Source organism: Physeter macrocephalus, chromosome 2, assembly GCF_002837175.3.
Source record: "Physeter macrocephalus isolate SW-GA chromosome 2, ASM283717v5, whole genome shotgun sequence".
In the NCBI taxonomy this organism is placed as follows: domain Eukaryota; kingdom Metazoa; phylum Chordata; class Mammalia; order Artiodactyla; family Physeteridae; genus Physeter; species Physeter macrocephalus.
The window spans coordinates 67,381,262-67,399,003 of NC_041215.1; the positions used below are offsets into that span (position 1 = coordinate 67,381,262).

At 33.4% G+C, this 17,742-nt stretch overlaps 1 protein-coding gene across 2 annotated transcripts in view; it reads left to right on the plus strand.

Annotated features, from left to right (window-relative positions):
- Positions 1 to 17,742, plus strand: part of PSMD14 (proteasome 26S subunit, non-ATPase 14) — a 101,833-nt gene that overhangs the window by 45,942 nt on the left and 38,149 nt on the right. The window contains exons 1-4 of one of the 2 annotated variants that reach the window (XM_028478402.2): positions 1,117 to 1,138; positions 14,615 to 14,686; positions 14,912 to 15,031; positions 17,081 to 17,151. In XM_028478402.2, the coding sequence (XP_028334203.1) occupies positions 14,912 to 15,031; positions 17,081 to 17,151 (191 nt within the window). In that variant the 5' untranslated portion in view covers positions 1,117 to 1,138; positions 14,615 to 14,686. Of the gene's footprint in view, positions 1 to 1,116; positions 1,139 to 14,614; positions 14,687 to 14,911; positions 15,032 to 17,080; positions 17,152 to 17,742 lie in introns of those variants that run through there. The other variant, XM_007107744.3, reaches the window with a different exon arrangement.

The window sequence follows — 17,742 nt, forward strand, 5'->3', positions numbered from 1 at the left end:
TTTCAGGTTTTTTTTTTTTTTTTTTTTTCCTTTTAACTTTTTTAGTACAGGTATACCTCGTTTTATTGAGCTTCACTTTATTGTGCTTTGCAGATAATTGTGTTTTTACAAATTGAAGGTTTGTGGCAACCCTGCATCCAGCAAGTCTGTTGGTGCCATTTTTCTAACAGCATTTGCTCACTTCGTGTCTCTGTGTCATGTTTTGGTAATTCTCAGTATTTCAAACCCTCCACCAGCCAAAAGATTATGACTCACTGAAGGCTCAGATGATGGTTAGCATTTTTTTAGCACTAAAGTATTTTTAAATTAAGGTATGTATATTGTTTTTTTGTTTTTTTTTTTTTTGCCGTACGCGGGCCCCTCACTGCTGTGGCCTCTCCTGTCGCGGAGCACAGGCTCCGGACGCGCAGGCTCAGCGGCCATGGCTCACGGGCCCAGCCGCTCAGCGGCACGTGGAATCTTCCCGGACCGGGGCACAAACCCGTGTCCCCTGCATTAGCAGGCAGACTCTCAACCACTGCGCCACCAGGGAAGCCCTGTACATTGTTTTTATAAACATAATGCTATTGCACACTTAGTAGACTACAGTAGTGTAAACATAACTTTTATATGCACTGAGAAACCAAAAAATTCATGTGACTTGCATTATTGTAATATTCACTATATTGGAGTGGTCTGGAATTGAATCGAACCCGTGTTCCCTGCATTAGCAGGCGGATTCTTAACCTCTGCGCCACCAGGGAAGTCCTCTGATAATATTTTTATTAAAGGAAATACTTCCAAGATTACTCAGCGATGAAAGATGTAGCATATGTATGTTAATTTTTAAAATTGTAATATTTAGAATATTATTTATATAGTTGAGTTTTAAATATCTATAATGCTTATTATATGGGAATATTAGTATTTGTAAATAAGGTATTTCAAAACTAATGCATCATTATTTTAACATTTCTATTCTTATTCTTCTTTCCTTCTTTTTGTCTCTCTCTCTTTTTTTTTTTTTTTAAAGAATTAATGTGCCATCTGGAAACCTCTGAGATCATGCCATAAAAGGAATTTTGGCTTTTTGGCAACCAGTCATCAGGATATGCTGTGACTGTGCACCTTATCAGAATAATGAAACTTAATTAGAAAGGTGTTTATCTCATATATGTTCCAAAACATTTTCATAATGGGGATTCTTGTGTGGACATTGTGGAAATAAAAAAATTATTACTACTCTATCCCAAGGTTAAGGTGGTTAAGTTATCATCATGAGATAGTCCTTGGATCTTAAACAGAAATGTAAATCAAAACCTTATGTGGCTAAATGGTTCTGAACTATTTTTAAACACTATATCCTATATCTTTTTTCAGTGTTAAAATAAGAATACATTTAGTTTTTATGTTTTTCAGAGGGGAGAGTTGCAGTATTACCATGCGGTTAAACTTGCTCTGTTCTTCTCTTCTGGAATAATGTAGTCATTGGAACTGTCAGCCAAAGGACCTTTTTTTGGAACTTTTTTTTTTTAACTCTAAAAAGTAACAAGTTTTTAAAATTAACTGAGAGAAAACAGCTGAAAGCATGCATTGAAAGGGTTAAGTCGACATGAAAGAATTCATTTCCACTTTAATGACCTAGCCTTGCTGGGTTAGGACTATGGGGAACATGCTTCTGACTTGTACTCCTATTGCCAATTAACACCTCCTATAACAGGTTGCCTCAGCTAGTCATTGAAGCTCAGACAGTAGAAATAGTTTACATGCAGCTTGTTTTTCACACTAGTTGTTTAATACTCACAAAATTAAAGTATTAAAAGGTTGTTTCTTACCTTGCTGGGTAAGAGATAAACAATACGGTGGTCGTTATTTGTGAATGTTTGAATTTGCTTATTTTCTGTTCAGGTTTTTTTTTCCTCTTCAGGGGTTATTAACTGAGGGAACTGAAGGTGGTGGTTTCATCAAATTTTAAATTTTTTGACGGAATTTGTCGAGGGTTATGTTGCATACCATAAATTAAGAATTATTTTCTGTCAGCTTTCCAATATATTATATGTTTAGGTTTTATTTTGTTTTTAAAAATATAGTCACCTTCATTTGTTAATAAAGCTTGTTTTCTCTTTGTTGAAAAATATTTTAACAGACCTCTAAAAATAATTCTATAATGCAGGACCAAATACACACCTTAAAACAGCCATTTTAAAAATAAGTAAGTCCAGGTAATATTTTAATCCTAGAACAACTTTTTAATAAATTTTGAAATGCTTTATGTCATTTCCTAAGGTAACTTTATATTTTTGGGTTTATTTGGAGTGTTGCAGTTCAGTGATACTACTTATTTTACATTTCTTTTTAAGTGACACTTTGGTTCATGTTTAATCAGCAGGTACTTTAATAACATTATAAAATTGGCTAAATAATTGATACCAGTTCACACTAAGAGAAAGGTGGAGTAATATAACTAATAGTGTTAACATATTTGTTAAAAGGCCTGAGTAGGTAACACTTTGAGGCGTTAGTTTTTATCCTGTTATAATGGCAAATGCCTTTTTTTTTTAACACTTAGTCAACAAGGGCTGCCCAAGTAAAAAGTCACAGCCTTTTATGCTGGATCAGATTTTAACCTTCTAAATGGGGGGGAAAAAACCCACAAAAACACAAAAAAACAACTCATGTCTCATTTAATTTTACCACATTTAAAATTTGTGGACCTGGATGATAATTTCTGTTTTACTAAATGTGACAGATAAAACTCGTTGTACAGAGGTAAGTTTGATGCCCTTGTGGGGTCCCTAATAGGTATTATATCACTGGTTAGATAGGTTTTCATGTATGTATAAAGGTCAGTCACACTGCTTGTGCCTATGGCTCACCTATTTTACCCTGCAGTTCTGTTAGATAGCTAACTTATAGGCTTAGTCAGTTTAAAGGTATGGATTCCCCCCTACCTCATTTTAAACAAACTTATTTTAAATAGTCAGACTTACTTAAGTGATTTCAAAGTTGTGCCTGTAGGATTTGAGCACTGTGGATTTATATAGCAAAAGTAATTATTTCAGTTTCGTATTTGTATGAGGGGTATGTGCATTTTAGTTCCATGTTTTTTTACAGAAATATATAATTAAATCATATTCTAATTTTCAAATTATTATATTCATTTAAGTTTTAACAGTAGACTATAAAGTTGTAGAACATTCCGATATTTCTTATTTTACTTATTTGTTGTCAGTGATGTGTGTGTGTGCTTTTTGTGAAATACAGACCAATTTTCTTTAGTTTTCTATTTTATTTTTTCTTTTGCTTAATACCACTTTAGTTATAAAAGTACCTTCAGTTATTCTAGTTGTTTTTAAAGAACCTTGGAGTTTAAGTTACATCATGTTCAATCTTTAAAAAAAAATGACTTTCTGTACTTGTTTATTATGGTGGTTAGATAGTTGTTATAAGGTCAACAGAGTTAACTTGAATAGTTCAAACACCATGTAAGTTGGTAATTTTAGAGCTGTGCTGTTGATTAAACATCAGAAAGAAACATTTTCTTCATTGTTTATTTTTTAGAATAATAACAGCCTAAGCCAATTTTTGAAATTCAAAAAATATTTGGGCCCAGGTTTTCATTTGATTTTATATCACTGTATAGTTTTTTACTTTAGTTTACCCAGCATTTAGCTTAGTTTCTTTTTTTTTTTAGTTTCTTAAACATAATAAATTCTCAATAAATGAAAGGTATTTGAAAGTAATTCAAGTTCTGTACATTTATTCAAATTTTTTTCATCCTGTGAATGGAACACATGTAATTTGTCATTATGTGTGGTCACCATATGTCCATTTTAGTTGAATGTAAACATAGACTAATAGTAGTTGATTTAAATCTAACATTAAAGTTTGTATCACTTTCTACTTGTGAAATCTTTTGTTTCTCATTAAAGTCATAGGATTGTAAATATGAGACATGAGGGCAGGGGTAAAGGGACGTGGAAACTTTCTGTGGGTGAGGAATAAAAACCATCCTATATCTCTTTTTCTGGGTGGCACCTCCCAATCCTGGAAGTCCTTTCTGTGCCCATTACCACTTCATTACCCTGACTGCTCCTACTCTACATTTCTCCTCCTTGAATCCCCTGACTCACACGTTTTTTTTCTTGTTATTTAACATTTGATATAGAGCTATACTTCGATATCTTTATTTGCCTCGGGTATAGCCATCTTGCACCTCAAGTATCTTGAAAATTCTTACTTGATATCTCTGCTTCTGTAATGAACTAGTGTCCTACTTTTGTTGTTGTGCATATTTACTCAGTTCTTTAAAATACATTAAAGTAATACTCAAATAATTTGGTGTGCTTACATATGTACAACCATGATTTAATTGTTTGAATAGGTGATATGTTTGTGAACTGCGCTTGCCTTATTATTTTTCTATCATTTGTATGTTGTGATTTTTTAAAAAAAGCCCCAAATGTTGTGTAACTTGTTTCCTACAGTATATTTTAATAAAAAGGCATATTTTTGTTTTCACAGTAGTGTACATACTATGTTATAAGTAAATTCAGTAGTGCCTTTTGGTCTGCCAAGCCCCCTGTGCCCATCTAGACTTCAGAAAATAAAGGGAGGCCCAGAAGTGTTCCCCGTTCTTAGTGGGCATACTAACTGCTTTTAGGTAGGAAGAGCATCCCAAGACTTATTTCCATTTTCTTTAGTAGGAAATGGCCCCAGGTGGAAGAGGATTCTAAAATTGTAAACGATGGAAAGGAACTAAGCTTCCAGAATAAAAGTATATTTGGGCATATGAAAAAGGGATGGTATGCTGTAGTGGAAAGGCCACATTGCTAGAAGTCAGAAATTGCATTTCAGTCCTGATGATCTGTGCCAATGTGTGTTTCGTCTGCCTTTCCATTTACATTATAAGCTTCTTGAAGCCTTCATTTAACCATACAGCTGTAGTACTAGGCACATGGTAAATACTTAAATATTATTTGGAGCCTGGGCTTGATCTCTGCCTCACATTTGAAAAAATGATAAATTTTTTCAGAGCCTGAAAAAGAAAGTCCAGATTTTCTCTGAGAAGACCATGTGGACCATGGAATGAATTGGAAAACTTCAGGTTAAACAAAGATAAACAGATTTTTTCCACTCCAGGATTTTTCTTAGAGCCTCTAATATTCTAACATACAACATAAATTTGGGGGGTAGGGTGGATATTCATTATATTCCAAACTTACTTAACTAGGAGTGAACTCTATGGATGGTATTTTCTTGAAACTCTTTTCCCAAAAATGAGTATTTAAAAAATCTCTGTCACACTGCAGAATAACAAAGAATTGATAAAACTTGGTGATATTTTGACTATAAGGACTGAAGGAGAGTAAATGAAAGTTTTGCCTAGGTTTCTAGTTTGAGACTCAAGATAATTATAAGTTGGGAAGGTTAGTTTGTAGAGGAACATGGTGAGTTTGATTTTTGATGATGTTTAATTTGAGATGTCTCCCTTAGGAAATAATATGATGATTGATAGTATTACTAAGGAGGGAACCCTTAAAAAAAATATCATCTGATTTAATTAGTCATCAAATATTTGAACCCCTCTGTAACATTTTCCCCAATATGAACCACTTATGTTTGAATAAGTCCAGTTACAGGGGACTCATTAACTGGAGCTCTTCTTTAGATAGCTTGGACCAATACAAGATTTTTCTTATATTGAACCCCAATTCAGTCTCCCCATAGCTTCCTTCCATTAGTCCATAGTTCTACAAACTATATAGTCTAAATCAGTGGTTCTCAAATTTTAGCAAGCATCAGAATCACCTGGAGGGCTTTCTAAAAACCAAGATTTCTGGGCTCTGCCCCTAGAATTTCTGATTCAGTAGGAATGTGCGTTTATAACAAATTCCCAGGTGGTGCTGGTGCATCTGGTTTAGGGACTGCACTTTGAGAGCTATTAGTCTGAACTTTGTCTGACAGCTTTTCATATATTTGAAGATAGTTGTTTTGTACCTTGTCTTTTCCAAGCTTTATTAAGTTCTTTAGAATATTTCCTATATACATGACTTTAAGTCACTTTTCCATACTTGGTAGCTGAGATTCTGAGAGTGAAGAACTCTGGAGTAGAATCCTTTACGTACAATCAGGAGCCAACCATAAAAAGACCTCATGGTTCAGTGCTCTAAAATACTTTGCACTGGTAAATGTTGAAACTTGTGTGGTGTCTTATAGGTTAGTTCCTAATTTACCTCTGTTTGTTATCATGGCCTTCAGGATGGGAGAGGAATCTGCCTCCATGTGAATGTACTTCACAGCCATACTCCTTTTTATTAGGTTTCTTTTTAAATTAAGGGAAGGTTCCTTCAATATTGTAAGTTAAAAATATTCAATATAGCAGCAGGCTAGGGTACTTTTAACTTAAGGTAATATTGCTGATTAAGATGGCTAGAGTCATCTGAGATCTCAGCGAAAGGAGCTTTCAACAATATTTTTAAATTATTGGTTGTTTTTTGTTCTTAGGTTTATCTGCATTATTAAAAGAACTATCATGAATATTCTGGTTCAAGCAAACATCTCTGTTTATTTACTTCAATAATTTCTAGGAGTGCAAAAGCGGGTTAAAAAGTTTGTACAGTTGTAAGGCTCTTGATATACATTGCTCAGTTGCTTTTCTGATAGTTTGTACTAATTCACATTTCCACCAGTAGTGCTGAGAGTGTCTCTTTTATCACACCCGCTCCAAAATTGGGCATTGTAAAGCTTGTTTGATATAGGAAAACAACAGCAACAACAATGTCTTAATGTGTTAATTGGCATTTCTTAATTAAAGGAGGTCAACTAGTGAGGTTGAATATTTTTCATATTTATTTCATTATTTCTTATGTAATTAGTTGCTTTATATTCTTTGCCCATGTTTCCATTAAGATTTTAGTATTTCGTTAACTTGGGTATTGACTTTTTGTCATAAATGGGGCAACTATTTTTTCAGGTTTTTTTTTTTTTTTTTTTTTCCTTTTAACTTTTTTAGTACAGGTATACCTCGTTTTATTGAGCTTCACTTTATTGTGCTTTGCAGATAATTGTGTTTTTACAAATTGAAGGTTTGTGGCAACCCTGCATCCAGCAAGTCTGTTGGTGCCATTTTTCTAACAGCATTTGCTCACTTCGTGTCTCTGTGTCATGTTTTGGTAATTCTCAGTATTTCAAACCCTCCACCAGCCAAAAGATTATGACTCACTGAAGGCTCAGATGATGGTTAGCATTTTTTTAGCACTAAAGTATTTTTAAATTAAGGTATGTATATTGTTTTTTTGTTTTTTTTTTTTTTGCCGTACGGCCCAGCCGCTCAGCGGCACGTGGAATCTTCCCGGACCGGGGCACAAACCCGTGTCCCCTGCATTAGCAGGCAGACTCTCAACCACTGCGCCACCAGGGAAGCCCTGTACATTGTTTTTATAAACATAATGCTATTGCACACTTAGTAGACTACAGTAGTGTAAACATAACTTTTATATGCACTGAGAAACCAAAAAATTCATGTGACTTGCATTATTGTAATATTCACTATATTGGAGTGGTCTGGAATTGAACTCATAGTATCTCCAAGGTATGCCTGTATTCAGAAATTTTAGATTATATTGTCAGTTTTATATATATATTTTTTGTTCAGTTGGGTCTGTATCTAGAATGTATTTCCTCGCCCAGGTCAAATTTAGTTATTTATTTAGTTACTTATTTATACTGAAATATTATCCATTAGTAAACAGTAACTTTCCATACTCCCCTCCATGCAGCCCCTAGCAGCCATCATTATATTTTCTGTCTTTATGATTTTTGACTGCTCTAAGTACTTCATCATATAAGTGGAATCATACAGTATTTGTCTTTTTTGATTGGCTATTTGACTTAGCATAGTGTCATCAAGGTTCATCCATGTTGTAGCATATTGCAGAATTTCCTTCCTTTTTAAGACTGAATAATATTCCATTGTGTATGTGTATACCACATTTTGGTTATCCATTCATCCATTGGTGGACACTTGGGTTGCTTCCACTTTTTAGCTCTTGTGAATAACGTTGCTGTGAACATTGGTGTACAGACATCTCTTTGAGAACCTGCTTTCATTTCTGGGGGGTTATATACCCAGAAGTTGAATTGCCAGATCTTACAGTATTCTATTTTTAACTTTTTGAGAAACCACCATACTGTTTTTCACAGTGGCTGTACCATTTTATATTCCCACCAGCAGTGCATGAGGTTTTCCATTTTTTCACATCCTTGCCAATACTTGTTTTCTGTTTTGTTTTGTTTTTTATTAGTAGCCATACTAATAGGTGTAAGGTGGTATCTCCTTTTAGTTTTGATTTGCATATCTCTAATGATTAGTGATGTTGAGCATCTTTTCATGTGCTTACTTCCCATTTATATATCTTCTTTGGAGAAATGTCTATTCAAATCCTTTGCCCATTTTAAAATCAGGTTTTTGGTTGTTTTAGGAGTTTGCTATGTATTTTGGATATATAATTTGCAAATATTGTCTTGGCACCCTCGACACTCTTATTAAAAAATCATTTGACCCATATATGCAAGGGTTTATTTCTGAGCTCTCTGTTCAGTTCCATTGGTCTATATGTTTGTTTTTATGCCAATACCACATTGTTTTGATTACTGTAGCTTTGTAGTAATTTTGAAATCAGGAAGTCTGAGTCCTCTAGTTTTGTTCTTTTTCAAGATTGTTTGGCTGTTCAGGGTCCCTTGAGATTCCATATGAATTTTAGGATGGGTTTTCTATTTCTGCAAAAGTTGTCGTTGAAATTTTGACAGAGATTGCTTTGAATCCGTAGATCACTTTGAGTAGTTTTGACATTTGAACATTAAGTCTTCCAGTCCATGAACATGGGATGTGTTTCCATTTATTTATGTCTTCTTTAATTTCTTGCAGCAATATTTTGTGGTTTTCATTGTATAAGACTTTCATCTTCTTGGTTAATTCCAAGTATTTTATTCTTTTTGATGCTATTGTAAGTGAAATTATTTTTGTAATTTCTTTTTCAGATTGTTCATTATTTGTATGTAGAAATGCATGGTTTTTTGAATGTTGCTTTTGTATCCTGCTACTTTACCGAATTCACTTATTAGATCTAATGTCCTTTTTCTGGATTCTTTAGGCTTTTCTTTGTATAAGATCATATCTGCAAACAGAGATAATTTTCCTTTCTAATTTGAGTGCCTTTTATTTCTCTTTCTTGCCTAATTCCTCTGACTAGAACTTCCAGTACTATGTTAGATAGAAGTGGTGAAAGCAGGCATCCTTGCATTGTTCCCCATCTTAGAGGAAATGCTTTCAGTCTTTCACCAACATGGGACATTATGTTCACTGTGGATGTTTCATCTATGGCTTTTATTATGTTGAGGTAGTTTTCTTCTATACCTAGTTTGTTGAGTGTTTTTTTCATGAAAGAGTGTTGAGTTTTGTCAAATGCTTTTTCTGCATCAATTGAGATGATCATGTGGTTTTTTTTCCCCCCTTCATTCTGTTGATGTGGTGTATTACATGGGCCAGTATTTGTTTGTTGAACCATCCTTGCATTGCAGGTTTTAATCCCACTCAGTCATGTGTATAGATAGTCCTTTGAATATGCTACTGAGTTCTGTTTGTTAGTATTTTGTAAGGATTTTTGCATCAATGTTCATAAGAGATACTGGTCTGTTTGTAGTTTTCTTTTCTTGTAGTGTCTTTGGTTTTGGTATCAGGGTAATGCTGGCTGGCCTCATAAAATGAATTAGGAGGTGTTCCCTTCACCAATATTTTGATCATGGTTTTGGTTATGATTTGATTTTTTTAAAATGTAAATCATTGATCTGTCTGGGTAGTAATAATGTGCTATGGAGAAACAAATTTAGTTTTAAATGTTTTCCATATTGAACAGTTAAAAAGAAAAGATAAAATAGAATATGTTTGATTCTATGGTAATAACTTTGAATCTAAATGAAATGAAACCTTCTGGAACAATATAATATTCCATCTAGTTTCAAGACAGGTAACCTGAATTTATTAATACCACTGGAAATGTTATAAAAATTAGCTCCAAAATCAGCTTCAGAGCCAAATGTTTCATTAGTGAACTTGTCCAAATTTAAATCTTAAGACATAGATAATTTAGTATATATACATTTTATTAGAACATAGAAAATGGGAAGTTGTAAAACTTTCCAATTCATTTTATACATCTAGCATAATGATATCAAAACCTGACAAATTTAACAGAAAAAAAGAAAATGCCAGGTCAATCTCACGCATAATAATATATATAATAATATAAATAAAAATAATATATAAATATATTTTAAAATTTAATATAAAAATAGTAAATCAAACTTGAACAATTTATCCTGGAAATAGAAAGGTGATTTAATACTAGGAAATCTATTAATGTAATACATCATTGAAGAAAGGCAAGGTAAGTAAAATATAGTGGCCATTGTGGCTTCTTTTGCAAAAAGAAATAGTTATGTCACTGACAAATCTCACCATTCCTTTTGTTTTGTTTTAATTCTTATTTGTAAGCAGCATATACCTGAATTTCCATTTTAAACCCATTATAAAAGGCCTTTAACAAGGAACTTTACCTCATTTATATTTTTTCATTACCAATATATTTGGTCTTACCTTATGTTGTTTGCTATTTTTGTTTTGTTCCCTTCTTTGTTCCCTGTTTTTTATTGTCAGTGTTGTGTTAGCTTTTTCTTCTCCAGAGATTTGGTAAGGTATATATTCAGTTTTAATGTTTACTGTGGTTATTTTAAATTTGTTCAAAAGACTCTCAAATCCATATTTCTGTAATAGTCTAAGTCAACACTTAAACAGATCTCTTTATTCCCCTCCTATATGTCAAACAGAGAGTTCTGTATACTTCATTTCTCTCCATCGCCCTATATAGTTATTGGGTGATATCTGTGGTTTTGAACCCTGGTTATTTATGTTATTTAGCTCTCTCTGTTTTTAACTGCTTTCAGTGGTCTTAACAAATTGTTTTGTATAATGGATTTTCCATTTTTAATTTTCTATTTTGATTTTTATCCTGACCTTAGAGTATTATTTCCCCAAAAACATCTTGTGACAACTAATTTACTATTTCTTCTTCAACTGGATCATTTATTCAAAAAGTTCTTTGAAGAAAGATACATGGAATCATATTTTCTGAGCCCTTGTGTATATAGTAATATATTTGTGGGCCTTCCGACATTTTTTTTCGTGGAGTGTAATGTTTTTGACTCCACAGGGTTTCTCTCTTAAAAGTCTGAAACTTTGTTTCATTGTTTTCTGTCGTTTAATGTTGCAAAGAAATACAAAGTCAACTGAGGTGCATTTATTTCTTCAGGTTTTGTAATTTTTGCTATTTGTATGGTTTTAGAAATTTTGCTTTATTCATGTAGTTAATATTTACCTAAGACTTTACAAGGTATATAACACTTTTCTTCGTTGATTATTGCCTGACATTTAGTGATGCAAAAGTTGAATTTTTTTTCATTCAAGAAAGTTTTCTTCAGCTTTGTCTTATTGATGCTTTCCATTTCTTATTTTATTCTTAGGATCAACTGTATTTCTTAGCTTACATCTCCTTCCTTTCTCCTCTAGTATTATATTTTTAATAGTTTTCATCTGTAACTTTTTTACTCTACATTCTAAGACATCTTCAAAAGTTTATGTTGTGTATCACTGAATTAAACTTGTCATAGTTATTTTTACCCTTGTTTTTTACTCCAGTGTAACTTTAATTCTTAACTATTTTTCATCTTTTCATCTTGGTCTATCCTCCAACGTTCTATTTCAAAGATAAGAAATCGTCTTGTATTCTGCTGGTGCCAAATAGTTTTCCAGAATTTTGTATATGATTCCTTTTTTTTTTTTTTTTCTTTTTTTGCGGTACACGGGCCTCTCACTGTTGTGGCCTCTCCCGTTGTGGATCACAGGCTCCGGACGTGCAGGCTCAGCAGCCATGGCTCACGGGCCTAGCCGCTCCGCGGCATGTGGGATCTTCCCGGACCAGGGCACGAACCCGTGTCCCCTGCATCGGCAGGCGGACACTCAACCACTGCGCCACCAGGGAAGCCCTATGACTCCTATTTTTAAATGACTTTCCTCTCTTTGAATTATCTGAATGCTATTCCTCAGGAGTGTTTGCTGAAAGGCAATGTATGTAAATTGTCCATAGCTCCACAGTTTTCTCAGGTCATCTTTGATCTACAGCTGTACTGGCTCTTACATAACTGTTTTAGCTCAGTTTCTAGGGTATTTAATGGGATTTTCTTCACCTTCATTGGTTGTGTGCTATTCTGAACAGGTGAGCATGATGATAGAAAAATGATAGCATCTGCTCCAGAGATCCTTAACACATGTTCCATAGACAGTGTTTTACATGGGTTACTCTTTTTTTTTTTTTTTTCTTTAGTTTGCAGTTCACTGCTACAAACCCTTCTCTACTTCTTGTCGTTTTCTGGCAAATTTATTCTAACTAGATCAAGAAACAGAGTAGTAATAGAGTGAGAAGGGTAACAGGAAATATCACTGGCTGCTGTCTCAAAAAACAACAGTAGAAACCAGCTACATGGTTTTCTGTTAGTATGTTTCTGAACCAGAGGAACATAGTGAGATAGGAGCTAGCGATCTTTGTACTTACTTGTATATGGCTTGTTCTCTCTCCCAGGGTAACTGGTGGGTATTTTCCCTTCCTGTTCCATTGGCTTGCACTACCTTAACTTGTTCATTCTCTTTTTTTCAACCAATACTTAGTGAGTTCTGTGTGCCAGGCACTTTGCTAGGTACTAGATATATATAATGCTGAACAAAACAGTGTTTCTTCTTTCATTGATGGTAGAAATAGTTTTTGAACTTTGTCAGTTATGCATTTTGGTGATGATGTGATGTTTTATTTCCCTATTCTTTTTTTTTCTTAATAAGTATTTCCTGGCAAGTTGAGAAAGGCTGTATTAATAACTCTAGCCTAGATACCAGTTTTAACTTCTTTTGTCATGGGCATTTTTTAAGTTGCTCTGAAATAGGAAATAACTTTTATGAATACAGTGTTCATTATCCTGACCTTAGAGTATTATTTCCCCAAAAACATCTTGTGACAACTAATTTACTATTTCTTCTCTTTTTTTCTTAAACTTTCTTAACTTTCTTAAGAGGAATAAAATTATCATATCAACAAAATTATCTTGTTTTATGTGGTGACCTCAACAAATGTTTTGGCATGATAGCACTTTAGCTTACCTTAGAATTTTCATATCTATTTGAAAGGCAAGCAGTAAAGCTCCATTAGGTGATAATAATGAAGAATTCGGTTTTTTTTAAAATATGTTATCTGACATGTATTTTTAAACATAAAATTTGAAGGATTTTATTTTTCTCACCACTTTGTATGTAAGGAAATAGAGGTAATTTTTGTATGTGATGCTTATATTTAGAGAAAACTCATTCTAGAACTTTTTATACTCAGTGCTTCCAGTAAGTATTATGAGCTTTTAAACAAAACAAAACCAAAAAATCACAGAATTTGGCATATAAACAGACAAGAAGCACAAAGTACACACAGACCTATAAGTGTGAAATGTAATGAGTAAAGCAATTTTTTAATTTTAGTAATAAGCAAATCCATAAAAGCAAGATAGAATATTGACTTACAATTTAGATAGCTAACATGTTCATTACGTAATTGTAATAGAGTTATTGTTAAGGAAAGGGAACTTTAAGCAAAACAGGACCTGGCAATTAAAAGTCACATCTCATTTTAGTTTCCCAGACTGCTCAGTATTAAAAAACAAGAAGCTTTCCATATGCACTGATTGGGGCAGAATTAAATTTATAAGATTGTAGTCATCTTGAGGGTAAGGACTATATGTAAATTACTTTGTGTGGCAGAATGTTACAGTAAAAAGTGGTTTGGTGCTTTTGATGAAGAAGATAGAATCCTTAGGGAGAAACATAGTATCTTCTTAGGCTGTAATAAGATTAATAGTAATATTTGTTTTAAAGGTAGTTGTCAGGATTTGGAAGTATTTTCATGTTAGCTACACCAGTCTCAACCAGTTTGTTCACATCTGAGGCAGATGTGTTAAATTTGATGCTGTATAGGGGAGGGGAACAAACTTCATCAGGTGAAGTGCAGAGTATGTTGTTCACAGCTCTTTCACCTAGGGATTAGAAGTCTTCTCCGCCCCTCACCTCCCCCATACCTAAGTTTCTGCAGAGATCCCATAGCCCTAATCTACATGCTGTCTTTAGCTGAAAATCAGACTCAGGGAATTTACTGTTCGTGTTGGTCCTTCTGTTAATCAGTTTACATTTACACTGGGGTAAGAAACACAGCTAATTGGTGCATTATAGTTATTTTGTAGTGGAGGTAAATTAGCATCGCTGAAAGATTCAAGCATTGTGTCCATTGGACACTTACCTGAATACTAAGTTTGATGTTTTCTACAGGTTTGATATTTACACGCTTGTTTTGATTGTTTGTACTGTAGCTGAATACTTAACATGTTTCCCCTAAACTCTTTTAAAACAATCATGTTTAAATAACTTGTAACTTTAATTTTAAATTCATAAGTTCTTTGTATGTATAATGATTTGTATGCTTGTTTCTAGGGGCCACCTACAGATGCTCCTGCAGTGGACACAGCAGAACAAGTCTATATCTCTTCCCTGGCACTGTTAAAAGTAAGTGTTGAATGGAGTTACTTGCTTCAGAGAGTTCAGCTGCTTTCTCTCTTTTACTTTGGAATATTTTTCACCTTAACCCTCTCACACACAAGCTGTTGTTTTAGGTGCATGTATAAAATAGTGTTTTATTTCCACTGAAACACAATTAAGTTATTAATTTTTAAAAGGGGGGTGGGTCCAAAGATCTCAAAGCTTTGTGTCTATATATCTTCCTCTTTACAGATGTTAAAACATGGTCGTGCTGGGGTTCCAATGGAAGTTATGGGTCTGATGCTTGGAGAATTTGTTGATGATTACACCGTTAGAGTGATTGACGTGTTTGCTATGCCACAGTCAGGAACAGTGAGTACTTTTATGGTTGCCTGATGCAAGTAAACGTGTTTCTTTTCTGTTTTCTTTTCCGGTGCAAAATAACTCTCATCATATTGTAATTTTCTCTTCCTGATAGAAAAATTCATTATAAGATTAATGATAGAAATTTTTAGACTGTATTGAATCAAATCATTGATCTTTTAAATGCATTATGAATTCCCTGTAGATCCACAAATTGAGTGGTGCTAACATTTAATCCCTTTACTTGTTCTTTCAGCTTTAACTAGCATAGTGTACTGGATTTATAAGTTAGTTACTTTAAAATAGTAGGATACTAGTTTGATTAGTTTGAACACTTGGTTCAAAAGATTTCAGAGACACTCTTAATTAGAGTTTCAACTCACCTACATTATCTAGTCCTCACGTTTTGTTTTTATTGTTTTGAAATATCTCCCTTTTTAAAATGTTCTGTATATGGTGATAAATGACTCTTAAGCTTTTCTGATTCAGAATGTTAAGTTTAAAAAAAACAAAAAACCATGACAAACTTTAGTTCTTTTTGCCTTTTTGCATGGTAATTTGTTAATAGACGAACCGTACTGCATACACATTTTGAAAGTCCTCTACTTTAATGCATTTGGAATGCATTGTTCTTTGTGGGAGTTTTTTGTTTTGTTTTGCTGTTTTGTTTAATGCATTGGACTTGTAGATAGGTGTGTATTTAGATTTTTTTTTAATGGCCAAAAAACAATAACCATTTACTTACCTTCCAAAAAATTACACATATATCCTTCTCATCTACTTGCCTAAGAAAATATAATATGTATATTTGTCTGCTGAATGTCCTTATGTGGATATCCATTATAGTAAAGGGTTCTTAAGTTTTAATATCCTTTATATCCTTATACTACAAGTGCTTGTTTGACAATATAAAATAAAATATTTGATCCCCATGTTCATTCTATGTAGTAGAGTTGGAAATCTTCTAGCCCAAGAGTTAGCAGGCTTTTTCTGTAAAGACATCTGTCTCTGTCTCATATTCTTGTTTTTGTTTTTTTTTTTTAAACCACCCTTTAAAAATGTTAAAAAACATTCTTAGGCTGTAGGCAGTAGATTGCATACCCCTGTTCTTGAGGATGCACTCTCAATTAGAATTCAAAATACTGTTTATTTTGGTGGGAAGAAGTGCTTATGTTAACTGGTTTGTTTAAGTAGATTAGACTTAAATTCCTGATGTTAGAGGAAAACCTTGAGGGAGCTATAATGGCAGTGATCTATCACTGGAGAGATAATATGAATGCCTTTAATTCTTCCACGTCCTAAAATTTTCTTTTGGTTGAACTAGCAAAATAATGCAGCATTTAAAAGACTTGGTTGCAGATTGCCTCTTGTGGGGAATATTTTGAGAATGCTGTTATATTTGAGGTAATATTCAAATGTGTATCTTTCCCTCCAGTTGCCTAATCTACCAAGTAGTCCTAACTAAAGCACTAAACATCCTCCCCTCCCAACTCAGCCAACCAAAAAACAAATAAAAGCAACTCTGGGAAACTATTAAATTATTTTCCTTCCTCAAGGTGTTTACATTACTGAAGAAAAAAAAAAAACGACTTGAACTGTTGATTATTATAATACCACAATAGTTGTAGAACTTTGGATGAGATGGAAGAGGCCTAGTGCTTATCAGTTATCAGAGGATGACATTAGGAAGTATGCTTGCCTAGATCTAACCAAAAAATAGTTGGTTCACTTATTTGGTATTTCTGGTGTGTGTATATATACACACACACATTAGTCATGGCCATAAACTCTTTTAAAGGAGCCTAAAAATTAATTAGCTAACAGCAGTATGGTTCTTGGCAATTTTTTTGTTTTCTTGGTACTTGGCAATTTAAAAAGTTTTATTGATGTATGGTTTATAATTGAATGACATGAATGGGCATCAAAACCTATTAAATTATTTTGGTATCCCAAAATAATATATATAGGTTTTTAGGCAGTAGCTTTTTGTTTATCTTGTAATATAATTTTTTTCTCATTGTTATAGAAGCTAATCATTTTCCTTTCTTTCTAAATCAGGGTGTCAGTGTGGAGGCAGTCGATCCAGTGTTCCAAGCCAAGATGTTGGATATGTTGAAGCAGACAGGAAGGTAAGTATTTCAAATGATCATATAATGGAATGATGGGAAATATTTTCAGAAATGTATCTCAGAATTTTACATGTTCGTGAATATCATTCTTAGGGAAAAAAAGCCACGTAATTAATGTAAAAGTATCACTGTCAGTGCTGTGCACCACCTATCTAGTATCTCTTTCCTCTAGAATCATAGAAATTTGCCAGTTAGAAAACTGCCTCATGTTAAAATTCTCAACTGTTACATAGTAAATTTGGACTGTAGCTTCCCACCGTTTAGCATATGGAGTTACTCTCTAGTCACTTATAATTGAAAGAGCTTGTATGTTCCAAAATTTGAGAGTTGCAGCTAAATAAAATTCTGAATATTTAATTATATTTGTAGTCATATTGAGTTTTAAAGACAGGGAAAGTAGAATCTAAATATTGTTCAACTTTTTTACCCCAGATTAAATCTCTCAATAGTTGTCATTTTCTTGCTCAAATTCTTTTACTGTGGAAAAAACTTCAAAATTAATGTTAGCAAAAGGTTCAGCAGCTGAGCAGAACAGTGCAAATTGGTTTTTGACTGAGTTCCTAGTTCTACTGCTGGTTTAATTGATATTTA